General features: G+C 41.3%; 4 protein-coding genes across 4 annotated transcripts; 3 read left to right on the forward strand and 1 right to left on the reverse strand.

The window, feature by feature from the left end:
- Positions 1 to 400: 400 nt before the first annotated feature.
- rft1 (RFT1 homolog) lies at positions 401 to 3732 on the forward strand. The gene is made up of 10 exons (XM_022744802.1): positions 401 to 648; positions 792 to 877; positions 1007 to 1129; positions 1233 to 1524; positions 1603 to 1737; positions 1854 to 2114; positions 2205 to 2349; positions 2460 to 2565; positions 2652 to 2901; positions 3093 to 3732. The coding sequence occupies exons 1-10, from the start codon at positions 586 to 588 to the stop codon at positions 3255 to 3257; spliced, it is 1626 nt and encodes a 541-aa protein (XP_022600523.1). The 5' UTR covers positions 401 to 585; the 3' UTR covers positions 3258 to 3732.
- A 932-nt stretch (positions 3733 to 4664) lies between these two features.
- LOC111221451 (musculoskeletal embryonic nuclear protein 1-like) lies at positions 4665 to 6340 on the forward strand. Its single transcript, XM_022744804.1, has 3 exons — positions 4665 to 5006; positions 5104 to 5233; positions 5637 to 6340. The coding sequence occupies exons 1-3, from the start codon at positions 4998 to 5000 to the stop codon at positions 5732 to 5734; spliced, it is 237 nt and encodes a 78-aa protein (XP_022600525.1). The 5' UTR covers positions 4665 to 4997; the 3' UTR covers positions 5735 to 6340.
- Positions 6341 to 6342: 2 nt separating this feature from the next.
- ruvbl1 (RuvB like AAA ATPase 1) lies at positions 6343 to 12065 on the reverse strand. Its single transcript, XM_022744803.1, has 11 exons — positions 11773 to 12065; positions 10587 to 10673; positions 10343 to 10475; positions 9044 to 9195; positions 8614 to 8703; positions 7737 to 7886; positions 7562 to 7625; positions 7268 to 7466; positions 7045 to 7147; positions 6868 to 6959; positions 6343 to 6757 (listed from the first exon to the last, which is right to left on the reverse strand). The coding sequence occupies exons 1-11, from the start codon at positions 11911 to 11913 to the stop codon at positions 6598 to 6600; spliced, it is 1371 nt and encodes a 456-aa protein (XP_022600524.1). The 5' UTR covers positions 11914 to 12065; the 3' UTR covers positions 6343 to 6597.
- Positions 12066 to 12253: 188 nt separating this feature from the next.
- On the forward strand, positions 12254 to 23317 carry eefsec (eukaryotic elongation factor, selenocysteine-tRNA specific). The gene is made up of 7 exons (XM_022744805.1): positions 12254 to 13013; positions 14889 to 15096; positions 15414 to 15510; positions 15843 to 16007; positions 17294 to 17938; positions 19553 to 19709; positions 22403 to 23317. The coding sequence occupies exons 1-7, from the start codon at positions 12713 to 12715 to the stop codon at positions 22582 to 22584; spliced, it is 1755 nt and encodes a 584-aa protein (XP_022600526.1). The 5' UTR covers positions 12254 to 12712; the 3' UTR covers positions 22585 to 23317.
- The last annotated feature ends 3902 nt before the right edge of the window (positions 23318 to 27219 follow it).

Genomic DNA, 27219 nt, shown 5'->3' on the forward strand with positions numbered 1-27219 from the left:
CAGAGCATACACACAGAAAGAAAAGAAAGAAAGAAAGAAAGAAAGGAGAACTTCAGAAGTGAAAAATGCTAATGTTTTTATGGCCTATAGATTTTGGGATCAGTTTGAGAGAAGACTGATTTTTTTCTTGGCAAATGTAATTTTGTGAATATAGATTGTATCTGATAGTATCAGTATCAATATGTTGGTGACAAATATTTGCTCATTACATAGAGCTGGAGATTTTGAAGAGACCTTTCAAGGGACATAACTTGTGTACTACACTCAGCTCCTGCAGATTATCAGAAGGATGGTTACACCCTCTAGCGGCACTACGCTGAACATAATGTTCTTTGACGTCACCGCGTAACGTGTCTCCGTACAATGTGTACGGAAGTGTTACTACCAGCCTCCACTGTTGTCAGACAGTTATCACTTCATACTCGGTCTTCAGGAATGAGAACATATTGTGATGAGGTTGTAGACAGCCACACTGACGGGTTTCCACAGTATGTTTCTAGAATGGTTTTTCTTCATAGAAAGCAGCGGGTAGTTTGTCTAGTTTGCGTTTGATAAAAGTTTTCAGCGGGTTAGAGGGAGTCCACAATGAGCACTCAAGATGTACTGAGGAATGCGTCCACTCTAGCATCGTATAATGTGTTGTTACAGGTACGTGAACACGCACAGCTGGACTATAACACCACACCAGCCCAGTGTTTCAAAGTTTTGCAAGTTAATATATGTCGGCTTGATCTGTTTTTCACTGTTGTTGTTTTTTTGTTTTTTTTTTAATCTTTTTTTTTTTATCTTAGGTGATGTTCCGTGTGCTCACCTTCTTACTGAACGCATTCACACTGCGCTTTGTGTCCAAAGAGCTGATTGGAGTCGTCAATGTCAGGTAAATATGATAAGTTCTGTGATGGGAACACAGTGTCAGCAGCCAAGACAAGAGGGAGCACAATGCCTCCACAATTCACTGCACCAGCAGCTGCTGTAACGCGTGTTTTCCTGTGTCTTTATTATGCAGGCTTACATTACTGTACTCCACATTAGTATTTTTATCCAGAGAGGCTTTCCGGAGAGCTTGTCTGAGTGGGGGATCTGGGACAAACCACAGCTGGAGACAAGTTATCAACCTGCTATGGCTGACGTGAGTTGAATTTACAACATCATTTCACAGAGGAGTGTTCATTTGATCTTGTGTATTCATGCTGGATGTTTGCCTGTGTGTCTTTCCCTTTCTTACCTCTCAGGCTGCCTCTCGGTGTGTTATGGGCAACCCTGCTGGTCTGTGTGTGGCTGTGGCTCCTGGAGGTCCCAGATCCCCAGACTGTCCCGTACTACGGCCCTGCTGTGGTGTTGTTTGCCTTGGCAGGAGTGCAGGAGCTTCTGGCTGAGCCCCTCTGGGTCCTGGCTCAGGCTCACATGTTTGTCCACCTGAAGGTGGTTGCTGAAAGCTTAGCAATGATTGCTAAGTGCAGTATAACTGTAGTGCTGGTGGTGTCTGCCCCTGAATGGGGCCTCTACATCTTCTCTGCTGCTCATGTAAGAAATCATCCGAAGTCTTTGTCATTATTTCATAAAATATGTCTCTTATAGTCACTAATTTTAATATTTTCATAGTTGATGTACACAGGATTCCTGGTGCTGTGCTATGGTCTTTACTTTATTCGTTTCTTGGGCTCTAAAGAAGCAAACAAAAAGAGTTTTCCCCTGCACCGTGTTGGAGATCTCTTGCCCTGTAGAGCAGATGGAGAGGTAGTGGAGCTGCGCAGTTTATCACACAAAATCAAAAAATCCACAAAATAACACTGATGAGTTTCAAGATGTGCTGTTTATCGTAAAGGACTAATTATCCCTGCGTTGTTTTCTAGCCGCTGGTTGATTGGACTTTAGCCCGGCTCACATGGAGCTTCTTCAAGCAGTCGTTCCTGAAGCAGATCCTGACAGAGGGTGAGCGTTACGTCATGACCTTCTTGAACGTTCTCAGCTTTGGAGACCAGGGTGTTTATGATATCGTCAATAATCTGGGCTCCATGGTGGCACGCTTCATCTTCTTACCCATCGAGGAAAGCTTCTACATCTTCTTTGCCAAAGTGCTGGAGAGAGGACGTGCTGTCAAAAGTCAGAAACAGGTGTGAATTTTGGAAATAAACACCAACATGTCTTTGTGAATGGCTAGTGTGAGAACCAGTGTTCAGTTTTACTTTGTATTGTGTCTACAGGAAGAAGTTGCCATTGCAGCAGATGTCCTGGAGTGTCTGCTCAAGCTGGTGTTGGTGATTGGTCTGATTATCTCAGTGTTTGGCTACGCCTTCTCACACTTGGCTCTGGATATTTATGGCGGCTCTATGCTGAGCAGTGGAGCAGGTCAGTGAACAATGACCCAGTCACAGAGACACCAAGATATGACACATAACAAGATATGAAATTATATTTTGTTTGGTATTTTAGTTATATTATGCTTAACTTTGTTAAAGGGCCGACTTTGCTACGATGCTACAGCTGCTACGTCCTCCTGCTCGCTGTAAATGGTGTAACAGAGTGTTTTGTATTTGCTGCCATGAGCCAACAAGAGGTTGACAAGTAAGAACGTAAAAATACACAGAGACACAAATACAGTTATTACACAGCATCTAACCTGTGAGTTTACTCTGTGGTTTTGTCCTCAGGTACAACCTGGTGATGCTGGCTCTGTCTGTGTCCTTCCTCTTCTTGTCCTACTTGCTGACGTGGTGGGCTGGCGGTGTTGGTTTTATACTGGCAAACTGCCTCAACATGGGCCTCCGCATCTTACACAGCCTGCTTTACATACACCACTACTTCCAGTTCAGTCAGTGGAAACCACTGCGAGGCCTCCTGCCCTCCCCGTTTCTACTACTGGCACTTGCTGTCAGTGCAGTTGTCACAGCAGTTTCTGAGGTACAAGAGAATCATGCCTCTTCATTCTCCACTCATGTGGGGCCATTACATTGCAGTGCATTCATTTTGAGGCAAAAACTGTAAAACAGTTTAAATGAACTGAAACAGATTGAGGGTGTTTTTGTAAACTGTGTTTAATCCTGTTCAAATCAGTGCCCCTAACTTGAACTTTTCTCATTCTCTGGTTTCAGAGTGTTTTCTGCTGTGACAGCGGCTGGTTGCTGAGGCTGGTCCATATTGGCATTGGAGCAGTGTGTCTACTTGGTGTGTTTGTTGCTGTTCTTCTCACAGAGACTCGTCTTATTCAGTTTGTGAGGACTCAGCTCTTGCCCCAGTACAGAAAAAAACACACGTAAATATGACTAAAAAAGGAAGAAAACTTGTGTTCCGCTACAAAGAGTAGTTAAAAAAGCTATTGATAATAGACCTCTTGTGTATGTGCGCGTGCACACATACACACGCCACATGGCTGTTTGAGGGTTAAGACTTGGTTTAAGGGTTGGGGTTAAGGTTAGGGTAAGCGGCTAGGGAATGCATTGTGTCAATCATGGGTCAACATCAATGTAATTAAAAACAAGGATGTGTGCGTGTATGTGTGTGTGTGCGTGTGTGTGTGTGCGTGTGTGTGTGTGTGTGTGTGTGTGTGTGTGTGTGATGTTTTCATTGTAACATTCCTGTCTTGCTACATGCAAGTACGAAGAAACATGGCAGGACTTATTTTGGGATCTAATTGTGGGTGACAAAGAAGATGATTGTATTATAAGACTGAAACTGATAAGGATTTGTTTACAGTGATGGTTTGTCCTACACAAATAAAACAAGGCAATTTAATTCATATTTGTAGTTCTATAATTAAAAAGTATGAAATGTTGGGGGTCAAATGACCAAAAATCTGCATTTGTAATATTTTCCTTTCACTATTTTGGAGGTTTCCAGCTGTTTTTCAGGCCTTTAACATGGGACATGAGACAACAAATAAAACCTGTATAAATTATGGACACTTGCTTCAGACATAGATGATATATTATATATATATTTAATCTGACTAATTTAAATTTGGGTTCATAAAACAATCAAGGACTTCAGTTGCAGTTTGTTTATAAAAAGCTGTTTAGATTTATTTTAACACTTTGTTTTTGGATTTCAGTTGTCTCATAAAATGTGATGTCCACAAGCCTGTTATCATAACCATTGTTTTTTCTGTTATGTACTCTACAAATGATGCATACGGTTCCTCTACTTAAGGTTCACCTAAGTTTTAAAAAAATGTGCCATTTTCATTGCTCCAAATGAATATTGTCACAAAGTATACACTTTGCACGCTATGCTTGTTTTACACTTTTTGTCTTTTCCTTTTTACTCTATTAGAGCTTAAAAGCTTGATATCACCAATTTATTGACATGTTGCTGGGAAACTAGTTATTTGTTGGTCTTTCATCTGTACTAATCACCACTGGTTTTAAGGTCCCTAAAGGCGGAATAATGATGTAATTATGGAGAATAAGCAGGAAGGGGTGGGAACAGCATTCTTGTAAGGCAATGCAATGCTCATTCTACTTCTCTCTTTCGTTATGCATTTACAGATGTTTGCATGTGAGTCTGACATGGTACAAAGTTTGCCAGGAAGTTTGATGTCTTAAGACAGACAGCTACTTATCTATTGAGGCATATCATATGACTGAACTTTGAATCCAATCTTCCCTGCTTGCTTGTTACCAGTGCTGTTAGAAAGTGGTGGTTAGACTGCAGGAGGGAGGAGGAGGAGGAGGAGGAGGATACACAGACAGACGTTTGTCATGTTCTTGCATCTCTGGGATTCATTTTGGGAGGTGTATTACCACCAGTTGTAGCAGTGACCTCATCATTTGACCCTGAGAAAAAGTGGAGGCAGAGAGACAGAAAAAAGGAGGAGCCCGTGCACTCGTTGCGTCATTTATTAGTCTTAAGAACAGATTTATTGTCCACTGGGGAATCTCTGCTTGGTTGTGTATATATGTGAGTCTGTGCTGTGCTGGGCTGGACGTACAGGAGAAAAAAGAGCAACAGCTGAGAGAGAGGAGAATTTCTCACAGGATATCTTCAACTACTCAACCATCATGTCTCAGGTAAGTCCACAGGATATATTTTCTCATATTGTTGAAAGAATTGTTGTCAGAAATCTCTGATGTGTTGTTGTACCTCTTACTTTTTATTGCCCTTCAGCCAGGTCAGGAAGAAGATGAACAAATGCAGCGCCCTGAAGTGAGAGAGGAGGATCTGACTGAAACAAAGAACAAACTGGGTTTTGGGGAGCCAGCAAAGAGCAAGACAATTGAAGTAATGGAGGAGTGCGGTGAGGACACACACACACACACACACACACACACACACACATATATACATATATATATATATAAATATACAACCATATGATTTGACACTATTCTTATAGATGGAATTGAAAGCAAACAGTCTTTTTTTTTCCAGTATCTGGTTAAGCTAAGATTAAATTTTGGCAGTGAGTGTGTGTGAGGAGTGTTTCTCATGATGCTCAAGTTTCCACTCCATATACAGAGAGGAAAGGAGGGTTATAATGATGGGAGATTCCTATCTAACTGTGATCTCTCTCTCGCTTCCAGTGAGATGAGAAATGAAGTGTGTGTGTTTATAAAAAGCATATCAACAGTCTTACGCAACCTTTATCCCTGCCTCATTAACAGTGAAATATACTGACTGTAGTTTATTTTCCTTCACAGAGAAAATGGGTAAAACTGCTCCCTCTGTGTTCAGTGGCGTGAGGTCGGGAGCAGAGACTGTTCTCAACACGCGCTCGTCTCGACCAGTCAGAAAGTAGCAGGAGACTTCCTGACCATGATAGGACAACACCTGTTCCATGTTAGGGGTTTAGTGTCAGTTGTTTTCCAGCTGAACTTCAGTCCATGAAAAATCCTGCTAAAAGCCCTTTCTTTAGTGGCCTCATGTTGTTAATCAGAGTCCTGAGGTTTTTTACACTACAACAGTTTAATAATGGTCTGTTTTTGTACTTACATTTAACTGAGACTAGTTCCTAATACACCCATTCATTTCTATATACATATACAATTTTTAAAATAGAAATTTTTTGTTTATTTGGCCATTGTTGTGGTTTCTTCTCACTGGCATTCCCTCACTTTTTAATGGTGCAGGGTACTAAAAAAAACAAAAGACAATGCCATATGCAATTGATACATTTCAACATATGAATAAAAGAACTGCAAAACATTAATGAGCCTTACAAGCATTTCTAGATTTATATATTAAAAATAAACATATGATTTTGCCTGGACTGTGATGGATTGTCAGATGTCACAATTATGGCAAAAATTTGAAAAGCTTGAAACCTCTTGGAAACATGCTAGTGCCAGTAAATGTCAGTAAAATGTAACAATCCAAGCCAAAAATATTAAAGAAAACTTGAGTACATTTGTGTTTTTCCTTTTTATTCAAAAAATTATTTTCATCAACAAACGGAATGAATAAAACTTAGAATTTATTAGTACTACTACAGTAAATGTGGCAGAAGCAAGGCCACTAGAAGGAGCCATGGAGGAGAATGACATTTTGGAAAAACAAATGCAAAGAAACAAAACATGAAACAAGAATGAAGACATAAAGTGAACCATGTAACAACTGGTTGATAACATGTAGAAGAAGAAAAAAAAAAATAGAAATCCAGTTTTATTTCATAAACTTGTGATGTTGGTCTTGGAGGATTTTGGCGGAAGACTTGGCGTCGTAGAACAGCTCGTTGATTTCCTCCACCTGCTCCCTCTCCACGGTCTCTTTCCCCTGAACACGGCCCAGCAGACTGGCTGGCGTCAGCAGCTGCACAGCGTACCTGCGAGGAAACCGGAGCCACTCAGTATGCTCACATAACAGTATGTATCCAGTAAATGCCAGAATTTCTTCACACTATTCAGTGACACACACTAAAACGTTCATCTTTACCTGAGTGTGGTCTTTGTGCCAATCTCTGCCAGGTGTGTGAGTGCTTCCTCGCTGATATTGATCCCCTCAGTCTGTGCACGGATCTTGATGATCTACAAACCACAGCCTGATGAGTGACACATGCTCAGGCAAGATGTCGTACATCACACGTGGAGATACTGTGACTCTCAGACTCACCTGCTTCATCTCCTGTGGCGTGTACAACATGGTGCGGATTATCATTACTCTGTCCAGTAAATCCAGAGGAATCCCATGTGGGGAGCTGATGTCCTCTGTCCCCCTGGTGAACAACAGGTGATTGTTAATACTACAAATCTTACATCTTAGCAAGAAAATGACTCTGTTCTGTTTCATTTTAAGATTGTGTTTCTTGCCCTTAAGCACATTTTAGACGTTTTACCTGATTAAACAGTTTCCCCTGTTAGAAGCAAACACAACAATGGGGGCGATGGTGCTCTCGAGTGCTCGGTGAAGGTAGGTGAAGCATTCTATGTCCAGCATGTGCACCTCGTCCACAAATAGCACACCAGGTACGAGCTCAGCTACGCCTTGGTCAATGTAGCGGTTCACAACCTTGTTGATCTCGGCACGCAGCTTATCTGAAATGGGAAAAGGGATAAAAGAGCATTGATTGAAACAACAGAAGTCAAGTAGCGGCTTGGTGTGGACTGGGGTAGTTGTAGTTTTTCCCTACCTGTGATTTCTGTCTTTTTTGGCTTCATCAGTTGTCCCATCATGGAAAGAATGTCCTGGCCTCCCTAAGATCAAATAGTGAGCATTTATTTTAAAAATATAGGGAATAACTCGGTAAGATATAAACAGCTGCACTGGTATTAACACAATGCTACAGGACATTTGCAGTTATGTACCTGGGGTCTGGCATTTGCAACATCCAGGTCGTGCAATGTAACATCTTGGACTATCTCCTTCTTTTTGTGAACATCACCTTTGGGAAGCGGCACATATTCCTCAGCCTCCAGATCGAACTCTGTTGCAAAGGTGTCACAACGACCTTGTCTCTGCAAAGACAGAGTAATACCAAAGTGTGTTAATAATAATAATAAAAAAAAAACTAAACAACAAACAAACAAACAAAACCCCTGCTGTTTAACAAAAATGAATCTCTGGAGAACAGAGAAACAAAGACAGCACACGACAGGAGGGAGAGCAGGTGTATGATTGAACCCAGTGCCCGCCCATCGCATTGAGCAGGCCATGTGGCTGAGGGATGAAAGGCTTTGAGAAGGCAGGTCATGAGATGGCTGTCAACAGTAACAAATGTGTTGTCCAGCCCTCCTTCTCTGGCCTCTGACTAGAGCCGACCTGCGCCCCCGGCCCACCTGCACTGATTAAAGGAGCCATCATCGCAACCTGTCAACACAGGCCACAAGCCCCGCTGGTGGAAAAGAGAAATTGTGGGAGATGATGAGATAGAGGGAGCGCAAAGAGCTGCAGGAATGAGAGACCCTCATTCCACAGTACAGTAGAAATGCAGCAGAGCTTTCATGCAGAGCTGAGAGAGATGAAAGAACATCACCATGAAGGACAAAAGAGGACAGGCAGCATAGAAAAGCTTTGGCCTAACAAAGAATTTCTTTAAATTTTTGCTTGAAATATTTAATTTGTTGAAACTATCAAGAAAAAAAAAAAAAAAAAAAAAAAAAAGTCAGGTGAAATAAAACGGCTGGCTGATCAGAATTCATGACAATTGTGAGGTAGTGACACATGAAAGTGATATAGTAATACCTTGACAGCGCCACTGTTGGCTTCAATGTAGATGACGTCTCCCACTTCCACACGCTCTTTGTGAAGACTCTCATAAATACTGGGATCCAGCTAAGGAAAGAAGACAAGAGATTTTTCCTTACCTCGTTCTTCAGTGTCAGAATGAAACATAATGGTAGAATATCATAATATAATATGACTTGGATGATAAGAGTATATGTGTGTGTGTGAGTATCCAAAATAGTTTGTCAGGATGCACATGGGGAAGAAGAGAGAAGGTGTGTTTGTTTTTTAATCAATTTTAGTTAAGAGGGAAAGACCATATTTTCAACAGGATCTGGAAGATGATGATAAAAAATAAAAAATCATGTCTAGACACCTGCTTTACAAGTAGCAGTAGGACGTATAAATAAAAGAGGATAGGAAAAAAGATTATAGCTCCCAATCTGACCTTGAGCTGCTTTGTTCCTTTGCCCGTCTTCAGACCGATGATGACGTGGCTGATGGTTTTTCCGTAGCCACCCATGGGATTCTCAGTCTCACAGGGGGTCAGCTCTGTCACCTCCCCTTCATACACCTCCTTTGTCTCTTTGATACGCAGTCCTGAAGGCAGGCGACATTACAGTCACACACGCATGCAGAGTACAGAGTGAGAACTCAATCGGGCCTTTATATTCCTGTATCAACAAAGCCACCACATCCCTCAGTCTACTGAGCAACGCATTTTATTACCGGGGGAGAACATGTGCACGCGTGCCAATGAAACGTCTGGGCATCGTTCTGTGTAACATGATCACATTCTTGTTACTCTTTCATGCAGCCTGTGGCCCTGAGTATGAGCAGCACACAGGTGGATGATCTTCTGTAGTAGGGGTCAGAGAGCACTGCTTAAGGCAGGACTGTCTGTCATGGTGCTCTTATCGGCAAGGTGATGACAACCTTCAAATGAAACCCACTCCCACTGCAGATCCTGTTCTAGGGGAGGAGCGAAGGTGCTGATGACCACTTCTCCTCTCTGCCTAAGCTCCATTTCCTCCCCTGCGACAGGTACCATCAGCAGTCAGACAGACCCCTTCCCCCGCTCAGGCCTTCCTTCCTTCTCAACACCACTCTCACAAATCCGCAGCAGAGTGTTGCCTTTCAGCTCATGAGGATGGGGAGAGCAAAACACTTTTCTCTTTCTGCCCAAGGACCTCTCACTGAGGGGCTAAGTTGAACAAATACAAGATCATTTTACACCAAAAGATGCAAAAACCACAGGACTGAAGTGAATCAGAGGAACTCAAGACCTCAAGAACCATTAAAGGCTCAGTTCTCCCAGTTAAAAAAAAAAAACACTATTCATTCTGACAGTTTTGATTCTACGAGCTAAAACTTGTGCTTCCAAAACAATACAAAAGGAGGGAATGAAAATGGGGTGGTTTTTTTTTTGAGACCATGTTTCAGATACTCGGGATAATTCATGACGTTGTTGTTCATTAGTACCATTCAGCGGAAAAAGAAAAGTTCTCAGTAGGAGATCTGGTAATTATATGATTTTGGCTGTTTCTACGTTTCCTTTTGTTGTAGCATTTGCCCTCTCTTGCCGCTACTATGGCGACAAGTCAACTACCAGCATTTAGAATTGGTACCTGTGTAAATTAAATTCTTGCTAAGCTTTTTTCCATTACTACAATTGAAAACACTAATGGGTCAGAGCCTACCAAAACAAAACAAACAAATTGAATTTAACTATTTAAGTGACACTCACCAATGGCCCTCCTGAAATTTTCCATCAGTACTTCTGTTTTTTTAATTTCAGATGAGTAGACCTCACTGCCGACCATAGGACAGAAAGGCACCTTGTTTCCCAGCTCCTGTGCTATACCCAAGGCGAGGGCAGTCTGAAGGGAGGAGAGGTAGAAAAGGAATTTAAGGGTCACAATCTGCAGCAACAACAGAAGCCACATTCATTTAAGTTTTATCTCTGTATTGAATGAACACTGAACACTTACCTTTCCTGTACCAGGTGGCCCTGCCAGTAACACTGCCCTTCCCGCCATCTTTTTTGAGCGAATGAGCTCGACAATGATGCCACAGGCCTGGACAGTGACAAAAAAAAAAATACTACCATTATATAATGACATACAATCGTTGGAATCATACTCTGCTGCTTAGACTGCTTTGTCAGGGTTGTGCCTGACTTGGCTGATCACAACATCAAAGTCAATTCAAGAATTCAGTTAACTGGGCTGGGCGGCACCTTCAAATGTCTTGTTTTATTTGACCAAAAGTCCAAAACTCAAAGATATTCAGTTTACAATGGTATGACAGATGAAAGCAGCAGATCCTCTCATTTGAGAACCTTGAAATAGAGCATGTTTGGCTTTTTTTCCACAATTATCAAAGTAGTTAGCTAACTATTTCTCTTTAGATTGACTTATCAATGAATTGATAAATTGTTTCAGCTCCAATTGAAATTAAACATAAGACTGACAGTTGCAGTAGCTCCCATAATTTCAAGTCTCTGCAATGTCTCCATAACACATTTGAGCCTTTGGAAAATCTGTTCATCTGTCCACGTATGTTTAATATTGGAATAGTACAAATATAAATCGATTCTCTTCTATTATTTTTTAAAATGGTAACATGGCCGCTTACTATTCTTATGACTTTAGACTATGAAGTATCTCAAACAATGTCCTTGTGTCTGTAATCGCCACTGTATCTGTTAGCATTTTTTAAGATGGCCCTTTGTCAGTGAATATGTGTCAAAATATGGACACACATTACTTTTTGCCTGGAACATTACATCGTAATTTTAAATGAATGTGGGTCTTCCAGTTTCAACTGAGAAAATATCCCCGTATTTCAATAAAATTGCCACTGGCACTGTTAGTACTTCAATTGTCTCTAGATTCATATGTACATTTGGTCTTTAACCAAATTCACAAATCGAACGAGTTTATTGGGAAACAAACTACGTAAATGTTACGTCTGTTTAGGGTGAACCTTTTTCCTTGAACTCACCGCTGACCTGAGAACGAAACAGCGACACCACTGTGCTAATTCAGCTAGCCTGTTGGTGTACCACACCGCCTGAGTTGAGCGAAATCTTCCTCGCAAAAAAATCTCAGCTCCATAAGTCATTCATCCAACCAATACAAGAATAACATAGGTGCAGTGAAAGATGAATATTACCTCTCTTGCAGCCTCCTGGCCGACTAGACCACACGCGCTCTGTTTAGCATTCCCGGCCTCGTCTAGCCCTAGTCCTTTGACATGACTGTGAGAGGCGATCCGCTGTGTTTTCGTGGTGCTTTTTACCTCCTCGATCTTCATAGTTGTGTTACTTCTACAAATCTGAGATGTACAAATTGTAAGGAGGGATTAAGGTGAATAAAAACGTCTCCTATGTCTCAGATCGTTTCTCACCGCCGGAATCGGCGCCGAAACTCAAAACACAGGAAAATCAGTTTCCATGTGGGTTACTAGGGAACCTCGACGGAAGTGATACCCTGGAGTACCGCCCATTTAGGCTATCCAGTAAATTGATTGGATCTTGTGAACTCAAATAACAGATTCATTGGCTAAAATTTATGTCAAGCATTCCCATCAATCAAAGACCGCCCCTCACAGTTTTCACTTCCGTTTGTGTTTCAGTTGCTTAGTCGTAGTAGAAACTGCCAGAAACTTGACAGTGAGTAGATGAGAATCGCAAATTAATGCAGAATTAAAAAGATAGGGACGTTTCATCACCATTTTTTAAATAACATTTTGCAATTACGTTTTGATCAAATAGACATCATGGCAAATCAGTTTTCCTCTTTATTTGAAACTTTAGTTAGCTACTGAAAAAACGATCCGCTTTAGCATGCTGTTCTTAGTATGGAGTAACTGACAACAGGGAAGTAGTGTCTCCCAACTGTTAAAGCAAAGTAAAGTTCTATTTATAGACACGTATATTTTGTAGCTATAAATGCCACAAACTAATTAAAACAACTTGGTGTGTTTCGGTTTTAATTGACAAGTGCGAAGGAAGAAACGGACAGTTAGCAGTGCCGCCTGGTGTTCAGTTCAAGGTCCAGGTCAGATTAACAAAACATTACGTCAGTTAACGGCACACCAGACTGGGATCAAAATGTCCGAGTCTGATGGTGACAGTCGCACTAAAACGTTAAATTTTAACATTGGAGTGCTCGGACATGTGGACAGTGGGAAGACGTCGCTGGCCAGGGCGCTGAGCAGCACCGCATCCACGGCTGCCTTCGACAAGAACCCGCAGTCCCGTGAGAGGGGGATCACGCTGGACCTCGGCTTCTCCTCCTTCACGGTGGATCTACCTGAGCACCTGCGGGGTGGGCAGCTGCAGTATGACAACCTGCAGTTCACCCTGGTGGACTGTCCGGGACACGCCTCTCTGATCCGAACTATCATTGGGGGTGAGCTGCTTGAATTCTCAACAAGTTTTGGTGCTAGATGTCACTCTGATGACAACAAATGTAAGGGTCGTAAACACATCATAGAATACACACAGGCAGGAAATGTTGACCACTACACCAGTGGCTAATGATACAGGTTGAGGCAACTGCAACCATACTTCACCAGCTTCAGTCAAAAGAAAATTGCGGTGCTGTTTAACTGTATTGCATATTCAGAGGCGTTTATTATATATCCACCTCATTTATACCAATGAGAATAGACTAAATGTTAGAACCACATCTGAACATTATAACCTTCATTAAGGGAGGATTTTTTGCAGAACTTGTTTCAGACTGCATTAATTTTTTGCCAGGTATACATAATAAACTGTCAACTGAGTGCATACACATAAATACATGTCTCTTAAATAGTCCTTTTTCACTGTATACTTGTCATAGCAGGAAAAGAACAGATGCTGCTACTAAAATGAACAATGGCTCTATTTTATTGTGTGTGTAAGTAAGTGTCCCAGTAACACATGACAGTGTGACAGTGAACCAGCACACACAATGCCTGGGTCCTGATATGAAAGTGCATGTTGTCTTAACGTTAACATTCAGGCACACACCATCATTCAAAGGCAAAACTGCTGAAAAAACAGTGAAGTTAGTGGAGCTGTTTTAATCTGAAAGTCTAGAGATGAAGTTCCTTGCAGGCATTAGTATTTTACAGGAAAAAACATAGGTTCTTAGTAGCTCTTCAGTAGCTCTAGCTTTTCAGTCTGTACAACTACGTTTAAAAGAAAACCTACATACATTACTGTAAAAAGAAACTGTTAGCACAAACATTGATACTGCTTTGTGGAAGTAGCCTATGTGTGAGAATGTAGTGCGATTAGTAGCAGTTTGTGAATAACACTTCACAATGAGATGATACATTATTACATGTCCCACCTTGTGTTCTTGACAAAGATCTGACTGTCTAAGTGCTGCAGTTATGGCCAGTGTAGGAGTCTGTATTGTATATACTGCAGTATGTTCTCGCTGTTACTACCCACAAAGGTGACCTCTCCAGCAGGGGGCGCCTTCTCTCTGTAAGCATCAATGATAATCATGTCATATTGACTTGGATGTTTGAGAGTATGAGGAGATATAACTACAGTGTTGTGGGGGTTTAGAAAAGCAGATAATTACCTGCTGTGTCTTTTAGTCCTTGTTTGTGACACAAATAAACAACCAAGATCCCATGAAGAGCATGACACAGGCAGACTTTGATAGAAGTAATGGTCCTGATATTAAAGCAGACTATAGGTGCTCAAACACAGAATGCTGCCGTGTTGTGTAACCAACACACTTTAATGAAACCTGTGAGCCAGTGGGGTGGCACATGCTGTAGATTAGGGAGGAAGGAAAGTGTGGGGATTGGGGTATGTATTAAACTTCCCTTCCTGTCCCAAGTGGGGAGAGCACAGGAAAGAATGGGAGCCAAATAGAAGGAGAGAAAAGAGGGGAGCACAGGAAAGAGAGACTGCCAAAGTCAGGAAAAGAAAAGAGGGAAAGGAAAGACAACCAAGTGAGCTGCAGCTCTAGTTTCAACCCTCCAGCCTTTTACTCTCTTTGCCTCTATGCACCCCTCCCCTAATTTCTCTTCTTGTTCTACTGTTATTCTTGGGTGTCTATGTCCATTCCTGTTTGTATTGCTGTTGTCGGCTTCATGGTCCCCTTGTAGACTCTACTTAGAGTTTTTACTTCTTTTTATAGACGCACAACAGAGAAGCAGGAATGTCTTTAACAGCAAATAGCTGTGCTGTTGTGCTTCAGTTTGCTGTTTCTTTCCTATGTCAGTAAAATCAGGTATACTCTCGATTATTGTCTGCATTTTTCTGCCTCCTCTAGGTGCTCAAATCATTGACCTGATGATGCTGGTGGTAGATGTGGTCAAGGGGGTGCAGACTCAGACTGCAGAGTGTCTGCTGATAGGAGAGCTGACCTGCCCTCGCATGGTGGTCGTCCTGAACAAGATTGACCTCCTGCCACCCAACAAGAGACAGAGTGCCATCGAGAAGATGACCAAGAGACTGCACAAAACACTGGAGAGCACCAGGTCTGCATTTTGTAGTGAAGTATAGTATGTAAAACAATTAATTGCGATAAGTGTAGAGGGTTGTGGCTGTGAAATGTGGGCGCAGAACGTTAAGTGGTTTGTGGCATCCCACACACATCAAGTGGCCCAGGATTGAATGTCTTCAATCTCTTCAATCATTCAACACAAAATGTGTCTCATCTCTGCATTCCAGCTGTCTGTCTGTCAGGCCCCACATGTATTATCATTTCAATGTTTTTTATTCGAAGCAACTTAAATCATTACTTCAACATCAAAGCATGAGGTAATTGCAGGATGACTTTTTTTCTGTCTGCCAGATTTAAGGAATGTCCAGTGATTGCTGTGGCAGCGAAGCCAGGGGGCCCGGAGGCTCCTAACACAGAGGAGCCACAGGGAGTGCCAGAGTTAATAGAGGTGAAGTCTTGCAACACACTGGTGCCCCTCCATTGTTATAAATGTAGTTTAAACAAGCACATGTTGATATTTGTAAAGATTCAATATAAAAACATGACACACACACATTTGCAATCAAAGATGTTGGATGTATTATTTAACGCACACTGGTTTTAAATTACCTCAAATTTATCTTTGGCATTCCTGTACTGCATTTCTTAATTATTGGCCAGCAACAATATATTTGTAATGAGTTGATTTATCGGTCACATTATTTTCTGGTCAACTTTTTCAGATTTGGCAAATTGAGAACGGAATGAAAACATAAATACATTTTTGGTTGTCTGTCTCAGCTTTTGAAGAAACAGACATACCTCCCTCAGAGAGACCCAGGAGGTGACCTTCTGATGGCTGTGGACCATTGCTTCTCCATCCGTGGTCAGGGAACAGTCATGACCGGCACCATCCTGCAGGGGTCGCTGGCCATTAACGACACTGTGGAAATCCCAGCTCTAAAGGTATGCCCCAAAAAATGGGCAGGAATTCAGAATCTCTGATATTTACAAGCAAGTGACAGTCCCTAGAGCTGGAAATGCATTGGTAAAAACCACAGAGGTTTGGAGGTTCAGAAGTTGACTGGAAGTGGGCAGACAGAGGGAGGGATGGCTGAGTGGGTTTAGAGGATGTGTCAGTTTAATGTGAGAGAAGGATGAAGGGACTGGGGGTGGACTGGCAGCACAGGAGTTAGTTAATATAGAACAGATGCAAACTTTCAGCTAGGCTCAGCAGTTTTGTCTGCAGTTATCATGTTTACCTCTTGGTGGCAGCAAATGGCTAAATTACCAGTCACTATGGAGCCTTAACCTGGTCGATTACTGTTGATTTGGTCAGTGTGTGGTAGAGGACAAAAATAATACAACCACAGAAACTACCATGACTATCAAACATGCATAGATAGACAAACGGGCAGACAGATAGATGCCTATCTTTTTATTGTCTGTTTGTATACTTGTGGTTTTTCTGATCATTTATTGAATCAAAACAAAGCACATTAACTATAATTTAAAAACAATTCAAGGTTTTTATCAATGTTTTACCTTATTTGAATCCAAATTTAGATATGATTTTTCACAAAAAACTTTGACCAAAATATTTATCCCCAAGAAATAAACCACATAGAATAGTTTTAATTTTCCTCAGGCTTTTTTGCTTTGATTGACCTCAGTAAATTTGATCATGGGCTGTGTTAGCTATTAATGGGCATAGCAAATATTTTTGACAAATAGCTCTGTTATCTTTTAAAGAAAGAAGCAGCTTAAAATGCAAGTTGTGTGTTTGTTGTGTGTTTACTTACCTGTGTTCATATTTTATTGAGGAAAAAAAATCAAGGCTTTTCAATTGATATGTTATAAACATTCCTGTACTGTGGAGATAATAGCTGATGTTTTCTCTGTATTTAATCTCATGTTTAGTTTCTAGGTTTTAAATGTTAAAATAAAAAAACTTGGACCTGAAGAAATGATTGAAAATGTCATAAAAAAAATATTAAAACACACATGGTCGTTAAATTCAAAATATATTTCGTATTTTGTGATAAGGTAACATTGTGAGCTATGAACTTGAAGCAGCTTAGTCCCAATATACTCTGTATCTATACAGGTTTTGCTTTCTCTTGTATCTGTGAATTGTGTAGCTTTCCCAGACTGTTGGGATAAAAAATGTATTACATTGTGATGCTAGAAATGTATGTTGTTTGTGTCCAAATGTGTTCACACTGTGTAATTGTTTGTATCTCTGTTATCAGGTGACCAAGAAGATAAAATCCGTGCAGATGTTTCGGAAGCCAGTGTCAGGGGCCATGCAGGGGGATCGTGTGGGCGTGTGTGTGACACAGTTTGACCCTAAACTGTTGGAGCGGGGTGTGGTATGCACCCCAGGGTCCCTGCGCACGCTCTATGCAGCTGTCATCTCCGTCAGGAAGATAGGCTACTTCAAGGGCTCTCTTGCAACCCGTGCCAAGTTCCACATCACTGTGGGTCATGAGACTGTCATGGCGAGGGTGACCTTTTTTGGCTTGCCACCTGCTGGTTCCTCCGAGCCTCCCTCTGACACTAGACCATCTCCATCACTGCCCTGCTCCCTGGAAACACCCTTCACCTTCGACAGAGAGTACTTCTACCAAGATGAGTATGTCACAGGTCAGGGAGAGACAAGTCCAGGACCTGAACCGGAGCAATGGGCCTTGTTGGAGTTTGAGCGGCCTGTCACATGTCCCTCACTCTGCCTTGTGATTGGCTCCAAGCTGGACACAGACATCCACGCCAATGCATGCCGGTTAGCTTTCCAAGGCCGTCTGTTACAGGGGTTTGAAGATAAAAGCTTTGCTGAGACTGCCCTGCCTCGTCTGCGCATCTACAAGACCAAACACAAAGAGGGACAGGTGGAGAGGGTAAGTGGATATTCAGTAGTTTCTTTTATTTACTCTTAAAATGGTGTTTTTCATGATTATCAACCTTTCTTCTCACTCCTGAGTGTTGTCCTTGCTCCTCTGCCCTCTCTATCACCTTGTACTTCTACTGGCTCTGGTTCTTTGGATGTTTCTCATTGCTGGTGGCACTGGAGCATGCCTCTCAGACAGAGCCCCTATTGTATATTCATAAACAGACACGTACACACAAACAAGCATGCATATGCAGCCCTGCTGAGCAGTCTTTGAGCATGAGGCATGGCTGGGTACACATGCCTTAGCATGTGCTGTGACACAGAGGTGTGTGTGGGTGGCCGCCTGACGCCACTAGCTCTGTCTAGTTGTCAGAGGCTGGCGCTGTTTGGACACACCTGAGTGGCACAGGAATACCCACATGACTGTGTGAGTTAACCTGACTCTGCCCTCATTTCTCTCTGGCTCAGCATCTTTCCCTCTCTCACCCTACTCCTATGTCTCTCTCTCACATGCCATCTTGATTTTCATTCTTGTGTGATTGCTCTTACGTTCTGTCCTAAATCCCGAGCTCCAGTTCATACCGATCTATATCTCATCTTATCTAAATCAATTGTTTTCTTATTGGACTTCAACATCTGATTTGACAATTTTTCAAAAAGTTAACATCTCCCTCAACTTCTTGCAGTTTGCATTTTCGGTTGTGTACTCACTGTAGATGTTATGACTCTGGTAATTCTGCGTGTTACAGTCAGGTTTTTCTGTGCGCACCCTCGTGCAGGGTCGGATTCAGGTCAGGGGTCAAGTGTGTGAACTAGTTTCCTGCTGTTAGCACCTCAGGCTGTTGACAGCTCCAGTCACTGACTCAGGAGTAGAACAGTGTGTGCGAGAGGTCAGACCGTGGTCATGTGACGTTGCATTTGTTGTTCATCTGTTTCCCAGAATGAAGCAGTTATGTTTCAAGACGTAAGAATTCCCTTTTGTAAAAGAACACATTACTTGCATTTCTGAGATATGACAGCCTCATCCAGTCACAATTCATACGGTCTGTCAGACGTGTATAGCAACTGTATTTTTTTTTTATCAGCGCATCAGTCACGCTTGAGGGGCGTCAGGGTCAAATGTTCAAGAATGAATAAGGGTTAGGAAGAAGAGGGAGGAAGAGCTGGCGGTGGGGGGTGAGCAGGAGACAGAGCGGTGCCCCCCTCTTATCAGATTAGTGGCAGGTTAGATTGACTCAGTGATGGATGATAAGCAAGAAATACAAACAAATATAGCATATAATGTGCAGGAGGATGAAAGAGAGAGTGCTAGACAGCTAGGCGGCGAGCCTCGAAGAATGTGGCTGACAATGAACGGTACAGTTGATGAGGGCACAGGACGGAAGATCAGCTCTTCTTCCTCATCTGGCCAAGATGGCAGAGTGAAATCATGGTAACTTGCAAGATCTAGACATCAGAGGAAGGAAGCAGGAGATCAAACTAAAACACATCCTGACATTTTCAGAGTCATAATTAGATCTCATGCTTGCACACACATCACATCTGTCACATCTGGATCTTCCATTGTATCTGTCATTAATTCTCCAGCTCATAAGGCTCTTTCCCACTGTTCTGTGCTCAGGTTAGTGATGATTACACTGTGATTGGCCGCAACCTGTTCAAGAAGGAGACCAACCTCCAGCTCTTTGTGGGGTTGAAGGTCACGCTGTCGACAGGCGATAGTGGCATTATCGAGGGTGGCTTTGGACAGAGTGGGAAGTTCAAGATTCGGATACAAGGTAAGGACTTCCACATGTGTCACGATGGTAGAAAAACTACAGATGCTGCACATATCAAACTCATCTGCTGCTTACGATAATGTGCAGTTTGACATTGGACAGCAATAGATAGGTATCCCTTTTCATCAAAACACACATCCAGAGCTCTTTCTCTGTCTTTCCTTGGCTTTTGGGGTTCTACAGACAGTTTTCAGGATGTGGTAAGAGCGGTAGGCCCGACATCCCGGGCCACATTCCCAGGATTCCTCTGGGGATTGCCTGTGTTCCGGGGGAAGTCTGTTCTCTGTTTATTTTACCTTCTGTTGCTCCAAACCCACGGCTCCACACCGGGAGGGAAGAGAAAACAAAAACATTTAGAAAGAGAACCTCACCTACATCCTCTTCACTGCCTCACACTTGCATACTCAAAAGTCTCAGACATACTGACACACACATCTTCTGGCATGAAAATAATGCAGACATTCAGTGGTGTTCATCTGAGACTCCATGCGGACATTAGGGCAAAGATGGCACTATTCCACTGATAAGGGGTAGGTCAAATAATGGATACGGCAATATACCTGGATAAAGTCTCTCAGTACATTGGTATTACTGTCATGATAGGTTGAGGTGTATCATTTTAACTGATCGCGTTATGGCACTTAAGCCTTTTGCAAATTTTATATTTGAACGATGGCACACATTAGCATGTTGCTCAACTCTTTGACGTTGTTTTGTCTGTATATAAAATTCTTCCAAAGTGAAAGCATTTCATAATGTTTTCAGTGCCAGGGAGTTTTCCTCTTCATATGAGTATTGATATGAGGCATAGTATGACTCATTGCCAGATGCCAGCATTGTAAACTTCCTTGTAATTTCCCACCACAGCTACTGGTGTGTATTTGGTTGTCTGTTTCTCCACAGACTTTCTCTTCATTTCTCTTCTGACTTTTCTTAAGGACACATACATAAGACGAAGGGAATGAATGAAAATACAGAAGAGTCTGTTTGCTTTCATGCAGACTTAATTTTCAAATAATTCTCTGCTGCTCATATAATGTGAGAAAATAGTGAAAGACCCCCATCACAGTCCAAAACCCGAAGATATTAAATTTATTATTACATAAGACAAAGAAAAGCAGAAAGTTTTCACATTTAAGAAGCTGTGATTTGAGAATTCGCTTATACAATTAATTGATTATATAAATAGTTGCAGATTAGTTTTCAAACAACTAATCGATGAGTCAAATGTAGACCTACTGTGACGTAGTCTTGCCGATGCCTAATTCTTTGCCAGTGACGCATAGAGACTCTTCATTTCTTCATCAGCATACACTGTATATGTACCACCACAAAAGTAACTAGTTGTAGCTTTTTTGACAATGACTGATGTTAAAGTGGAAGGGAACTCCACAATCCATGAGCCTGTCACTGACATAGTCATTAGTATTTGATTCACTCACATTGAATGTGTTACAGTTTTCCTGTGGGCGCAGGGGACAACGAGATTATCATTCCTACGTGCTCTTATCTGGTCTAGTCACTGAAAACACACTGGTTTAAACCTGGTGTTATGTTTCACCCTACCCCCCTTTATTTCTCCACAGAAGCCAATTTACCCAATGTTTACTTCTTGTAGGGTGTTAATTTTGGACCTTGTCTGATAAACGCTGCCTGATGAGTAGGCCACTTGTCAAATCTGTAATGCTTCACATGTACTTATATCTTGATTCTTAAACTTTAGTGATAGTCCCATTCCGCTTTAAGTTTGTGCAGTGTTTTTATTATATAGAAGATGTGATAGATGTTTTTATGTTTTTACAGTCAAATACCTTGAAATCTATTTGAAGACAAACACGTAAAAAAAAGTGCAATTCCTTTGTGTCACTTGTATATGAACAAAAAACATTTAAGTTTGGGTGTGTGAGTGTGTTTTGTGGTGGTAAACTGAAGTTTTCAGCTGATCATAGATAACAAGAAGAGATTTCTGGCTGCGCTGCAACCATAACAACCCTCACATCGGCATAACGATAACAAGAAGAATGCTGGCGCCGTTGTACGTGAGGTCAGACAGGCAGCGTGTGAAGCAGTGAGCCCAGATCATTTCTTACCTTCCGTGTGCATAAGAGCAAAACAAGCAGCCAGTTTCTATCCTCCAAACATGCACATAGAGAAAGACAGATATGATGGCATAGAAGAATTTGGAGTGCACGCATGAGGCACATTAAACAGCAGCTCAGCATTCACAGGAGGCAGCTCAGTATGGCCCAGAATGAGGCCCAAGTGCCGGAGGAGTGATCAGTGTCTGTGAGCAAATAGAGGAGACATGATATTGGGGTGTACACATCAGGATGAGGCAGATGAGCCAAGTGACCATAAGGCAGAGAATCAAGGAGCAACTGAGACATTTTCATCAGTTACATCAGGAGGATGAAGGCATCAGTTGATCTTGAGGTCAGCACACCGAACAGGCTCCAGCACTGATACAGCACCTACTGTACACATAGCAGGGATGACAAGATCTCTATCATGCATCAGATATACTTGCACTGAGATAATTAAATTGACCTAAGGACTGTACGTAGTGTTGGGCAACGAAGTATGTTTTAGATTTATTACATAAAGGGATATATTTATATAATGTTTCTTAATTTAAAAAAAAAAAATAGATATTCAGCCCTTTTGTTTGACCTGACTGTTTATCTTTTCTTCAGAGGGTCTTTGCCCAGAAACCAAGCAGTTATTATCCTCCACCTCTAAGAAGAAAGGGAAGGGTGGAGGTAAAGGCGGACCAGCAAACGAAGAGGAGCCCAAAGCTGACTCTCAGCCCGTTAGCATTGACTTGCATTTTAAACGGTACGTCTTTGATCCCCATAAAAAGATGGTTCAGTCTTGACCTCTGTTGCACACACTTTCAGCTTGACACTATGTCAAAGGTCATGCTGAAGACAGGGAGAGACGGCTTCAGAGGTCATGTAGAGGTGAGGGGAATACCAGCCTCTCAGGGATGTGATAACTTTCTTCTATCAGCCTCTTTCTCTGGGGTTGGAGACAGCCTGTTGAAATGCAATGATTGTGGAATGCTGAACGCATGTGAAACAATGATTGTTTTATCTCCCTTTATGGAGATGGACTTAATCCAGTTTGCTTCACCACAAGGATGGAAGCTGCTCTTCTGTTCCTGATGCATTTAATTTGTCTTTAAAAATCAGTACTTTTTTTCTTCTTTGTTGATAACGTCTGAATCAATTCCTTTGATTAGCACTAAACTTTTTTTCTGGATGCTTTCAATTCATCTGAGCCTAATTTGCCATAAACACATTGACTAGCATTATACAAATAGTGAACTCACAGACTTCCATAGCTTTATTCAAATTTCTGTACTCACTGTCCGCGTCCTGCTCTTCAGCTGGGATAAAGGTCATGTTTTATTTCAGGTTCAGGTTCATTGGCTACTGCTGTGTGATTTCAAAATTATTTGTCCCTATATCATTATTTTTTCTTTTGATTTCATTTTCTTTAATGGCATTTTGTAGAGCTGCAATTTAGCCCTGAATAGCCATTATAAGCCTGAGTTGAATTAAATACTAATCCTTGACAAATAAAGACAAAGCTATGCTGAGACTCCAGTTCTGACTGCTGTTTTCTGTGTGACCATTTGTAATGTCCTTGGGAATAGCAAAGGATGTACTAGTTGCAGGTCTGCAGTTAGTCTAGTAATTAATTAGTTAATCGACAGAAAATTAATCAGCGACTATTTTGATAATCAAAAAATCAATTAAGTTGTTTTTAAGTTTAAAAAAAAAAAAAAATCCAAACATTCTCTTGTTTAAAATTTGAAGATTTGTTGCTTTTCCTTGTGTCGACTTTGTGGTAAATTTAATGTTTTTGGTTTTTGGACTGTTGGTTGAACAAAACAAAACATTTGACATCACCCTCAGCTCTAGAAAACTGTGATGGGCATTTGAACTCTTTTCTGATGTTATACAGACCAAACAATTAATCACTCAACTGAAAAAAAACAATATGCAGATTAATTGATTTTGACAATGATCATTAGTTGCAGCCCTAGCCTGTTGCATCCCAAAACTGTATTTGCTGAACAAGCTGTGACTATGTACAAAAACATTTTTTACTTGAACACAATATGAAGCACTCTCCACACTCCACTTATGTGCAGTCCCTGCTGTTATAGTTGAAAAGAGATGCGATATCCATATATCTTATCACAATTCCTGCACATTATACATATATATACCATAAGCATGTCTAATTTGCGGTTCTCTGTGGTTGGTTTGTTCTGCTGTCATCTGTGCTGTACAGTGTAATGGGCACATTTTACCTTATAATTTCCTAAATAAGTTTTCTTGATGTCATGCTCTGCTTCAAGCCTATTTGATACATATACAATCCTAGCCGTAACTAATATCCATAAGAAGTGTACCTTACTACTGTAGCACGGAGTTTGAAACTGCTCACTGAATCGTGTTACACTGTACTGCAAAAGAATGATCGATACAGGGTTTAAAGTTACAGAAATGGTACTGTAAATATATTTTTTAAATGACTAAATTAAAATGAATATTTACTTAATAATGATTAAGATCTCCACACGGTGATGAATGAAACGGTCAGGTCTCTGTGTGTCTGTGGGTGTTTGTGTATGTGCATGTCCATCCTGTCACTGAAGTGACAGTGAGAGTGCAGGATACTCAGTATGTAGCAGATGATGTCAGCAAACTGTCCCCGTGAACAGCGACTCTATCTCAGCAGGAATCTGTGGAAATTGGAGAGAGAGAGAGAGAAGGAGAGGGAGGGAGGATGGAGGAGCAGCAGGAGCAAGAGGGGACACTGGAGGGATTGTTCCTCTGAGTGACAGTCCTTTTAGTCTTATCTCCTCTCGTTCCTCTTATAGAAAACCAGACAGGGGGAAAAAAAAAATCTCTGTCGCTTTTTACTCCTGTGTCTCTCCAATTTCTCTTTCTCGCTCCACCTCCTCTTTCATTCTTCATCCATTCTGGTTTTTATTGAAAACCTTTTTCTCTGTCTGTTACTGCTCTCGCGTCTCATCATGACACAGTAATGCAAATCATCTTTTAGGGGCCTAAATATTTCCCATAATGTCATAATTACACAGGCAGGTTATGACGATGCAGACACTTTTGCCATTGCTGCAAAATAGTCATTTTTAAATATAGTTTTCATATTAGTCAGATCTATCTTTTCTTCTATCTATCTATCTTTTTTTTTCAACTTTTTTTTGGTTTCATGTATGCTATCCTATCATTTTTAAACAATAAAAAAGCATAGCCACTAACATATAACTTGGCTGAAAGTCATTGTTGTCCTCCATGACAACATAATTGAAAAAATAAAATGCATTGTGCCTCAATATAATTGTAAACACTAAATCACTTTTGTCTTCTTTTGTCCATCTTCTCTTGTCTTGTTAAAGATCCTCTCGCATTTCATTAATACAGACGCGGGAGTGTGGGCGCAGCGCGTTTCCCCCACTATGTTTTAACATGCATGCTAATCCCGTTGTGTGTATGTGACTGTGTGTGAGAGAGAGACACCAAAGTCCCTTCTGAGCTTAGGTGAGTAGGTTTGGGTGGACTGAATAATCCGCTTTTAGGGATGTAGCTGATTGTGGCTGGAGGAGACAGACAGGGAGGCTATGGGACTGCAGCTGGGAGCGTGTTCTCACCTCGGCTCATCACACACACACACACACACACACCATCATCAGGCCAAGACAAAGGATAGATACCTGACATGGGAAAGTGATCACACAGACTTTCTTCCTGAGACAATCTGATTACAACATTTTGGCTTGTAAACAGAGGCTGGTGTTCATATTCTTAACTACAGTTCCCCATACGACTCGCTACATGTTTCTCCTTTTAAAAGACAGTCATGATGATTTCACTTCAGTACCCATGTCTTTTTTGCTCACGACCTCCAGGTCAGCCAGGAATCGGGGGTCAACGTCTGAGTTCCTGAATGTTTATGGATAGGAAACAGTCATGATGAGCAGAGATAACAGGCAGCCCTGTGAGAGAAAGAAACCGAGGGAAGAATGTACGGTGGCTGGATTATTGACAAGGAAAAGGAGGAGGGAAAGAAAGGAGTTTAAAATGTGGTTCAAGGCAGATGAGATTGAAAAGAATAATTAGCAGCCATTTGACTGATAAATGGGCGCAACATTAATTAACAATTTAACCAGTGGGGAGGTGGTTAGGCTGCAAACACGCTCTCTTGTGCTCAGATATATTCATAGCTTACTCCAGACTATTATATTCATTCCTTACTGTCTGACGGCACATTTTTTTTAGCTTTAAAGCAGCTCTAGAAGTTTTTTTTTTTTTCACATTTCTCTGTTGATACCCAGGCAGCTCTGTTCAGCTGTTGGTTGTTACTGTACCAACCTGTCCTATAATCACACTTTGAACATCATCTGTGACAGAGATATTGCTGATTATTTGAGGACAGAAGCCATATGTTGCCATCAGACAGTTCCACCGCACTAATGAGCACAGACAGAGATACAATCAGCCTCAGCCCCCTCACTCCTCTCAACCCTTGCCTGCAAATATAATTAGCTATGATTAAAATGGGCATTGTTTAATTAATACCAAAGCGGCCTCTTTCAGTCGACATCTCCATTTCCGGCGCAGCTTATCTCCCAACCACCCCCCCACCCCCCACCCCCCCAGCACCCGGTCATCAGCTGTGAAGTAGTTGTTTTGTTTTTGACTTATACCTTTGTAAATTGTGGACAAAATATACGGACCTGCCTATATAAAGGTATATGGTTAAAATTGATGTCACTAGTCTGAACTCTGGCTTTGTCGTAGTATTCAGTTGATCACCGTGAAAACAAATTCTGTGACAAGTAATTGTGACAACTAGTATTCAAATGTAGGAGCAAGTGGAGTGGTGTTTCATGTAGCTCTTTGTAGCTCATATTTTATCATCATATTTGTGAGATTTTCATTTGGTTTGTGTGAAAAAATTTGTTATCTGCAAATGAATTCAGCCATCCCATGAATCAAAGTAGAATAAGATGCACAACATTTTCGTCTTTAGTACAGAGAAATAGTTATAAGAGTTCACAAAACTCAAGCAGAGTATTTGTGCTTCTAAATAAAAAATAATAAAAGCTGCGCTGACCTAGTGTTTTGTGGATCAGTTCAACGTAACAACAAGAAGAGAAGATTTTCTCAGCTTTTGTGTAGCAGCATATATCCAGAGTAGGTCAAATGTCACCAGTCACAACACACCAGCAACTCTAAACAAATTGTTACAGTAATATCATGTCATGTGTAGGGTCATGTGACTAATATTATGTGTTGTAAAGTCACAGTTGCGTAAGTGAGACTGAAAATGAGGAAAATAATGAACCTGTGATCTTCTTATGTTGTATATGGAGCAGCAGTGTGTCAGCCTTTTCCTTATGCATCGTACACTACAAATTATCTTTAATTTCAATTTTCTGTTAAATGAACTTCTCTTCTGCATGGGCCCGTAA

The sequence above is a fragment of the Seriola dumerili genome, unplaced genomic scaffold (assembly GCF_002260705.1).
Source record: "Seriola dumerili isolate Sdu_G_001 unplaced genomic scaffold, Sdu_1.0 BDQW01000088.1, whole genome shotgun sequence".
NCBI classification, from domain to species: Eukaryota; Metazoa; Chordata; class Actinopteri; order Carangiformes; family Carangidae; genus Seriola; species Seriola dumerili.

Excerpts from the sequence above, each read along its gene's own strand:
- LOC111221451 (XM_022744804.1), top strand. Across the intron at positions 5,234-5,636 it reads TGAAGTAATGGAGGAGTGCG|AGAAAATGGGTAAAACTGCT; the intron begins GTGAGGACACAC and ends TTTCCTTCACAG.
- eefsec (XM_022744805.1), top strand. The coding sequence starts at position 12,713 with ATGTCCGAGTCTGATGGTGACAGTCGCACTAAAACGTTAAATTTTAAC. Across the intron at positions 15,511-15,842 it reads GAGTGCCAGAGTTAATAGAG|CTTTTGAAGAAACAGACATA; the intron begins GTGAAGTCTTGC and ends TGTCTGTCTCAG. Across the intron at positions 19,710-22,402 it reads GTTCAAGATTCGGATACAAG|AGGGTCTTTGCCCAGAAACC; the intron begins GTAAGGACTTCC and ends TCTTTTCTTCAG.
- ruvbl1 (XM_022744803.1), bottom strand. The coding sequence starts at position 11,913 with ATGAAGATCGAGGAGGTAAAAAGCACCACGAAAACACAGCGGATCGCC. Across the intron at positions 7,626-7,736 it reads TTGCAAATGCCAGACCCCAG|GGAGGCCAGGACATTCTTTC; the intron begins GTACATAACTGC and ends ATTTGATCTTAG. Across the intron at positions 7,467-7,561 it reads AAAAAAGACAGAAATCACAG|ATAAGCTGCGTGCCGAGATC; the intron begins GTAGGGAAAAAC and ends TTCCCATTTCAG.
- rft1 (XM_022744802.1), top strand. The coding sequence starts at position 586 with ATGAGCACTCAAGATGTACTGAGGAATGCGTCCACTCTAGCATCGTAT. Across the intron at positions 1,525-1,602 it reads ACATCTTCTCTGCTGCTCAT|TTGATGTACACAGGATTCCT; the intron begins GTAAGAAATCAT and ends ATATTTTCATAG. Across the intron at positions 2,902-3,092 it reads TTGTCACAGCAGTTTCTGAG|AGTGTTTTCTGCTGTGACAG; the intron begins GTACAAGAGAAT and ends CTCTGGTTTCAG.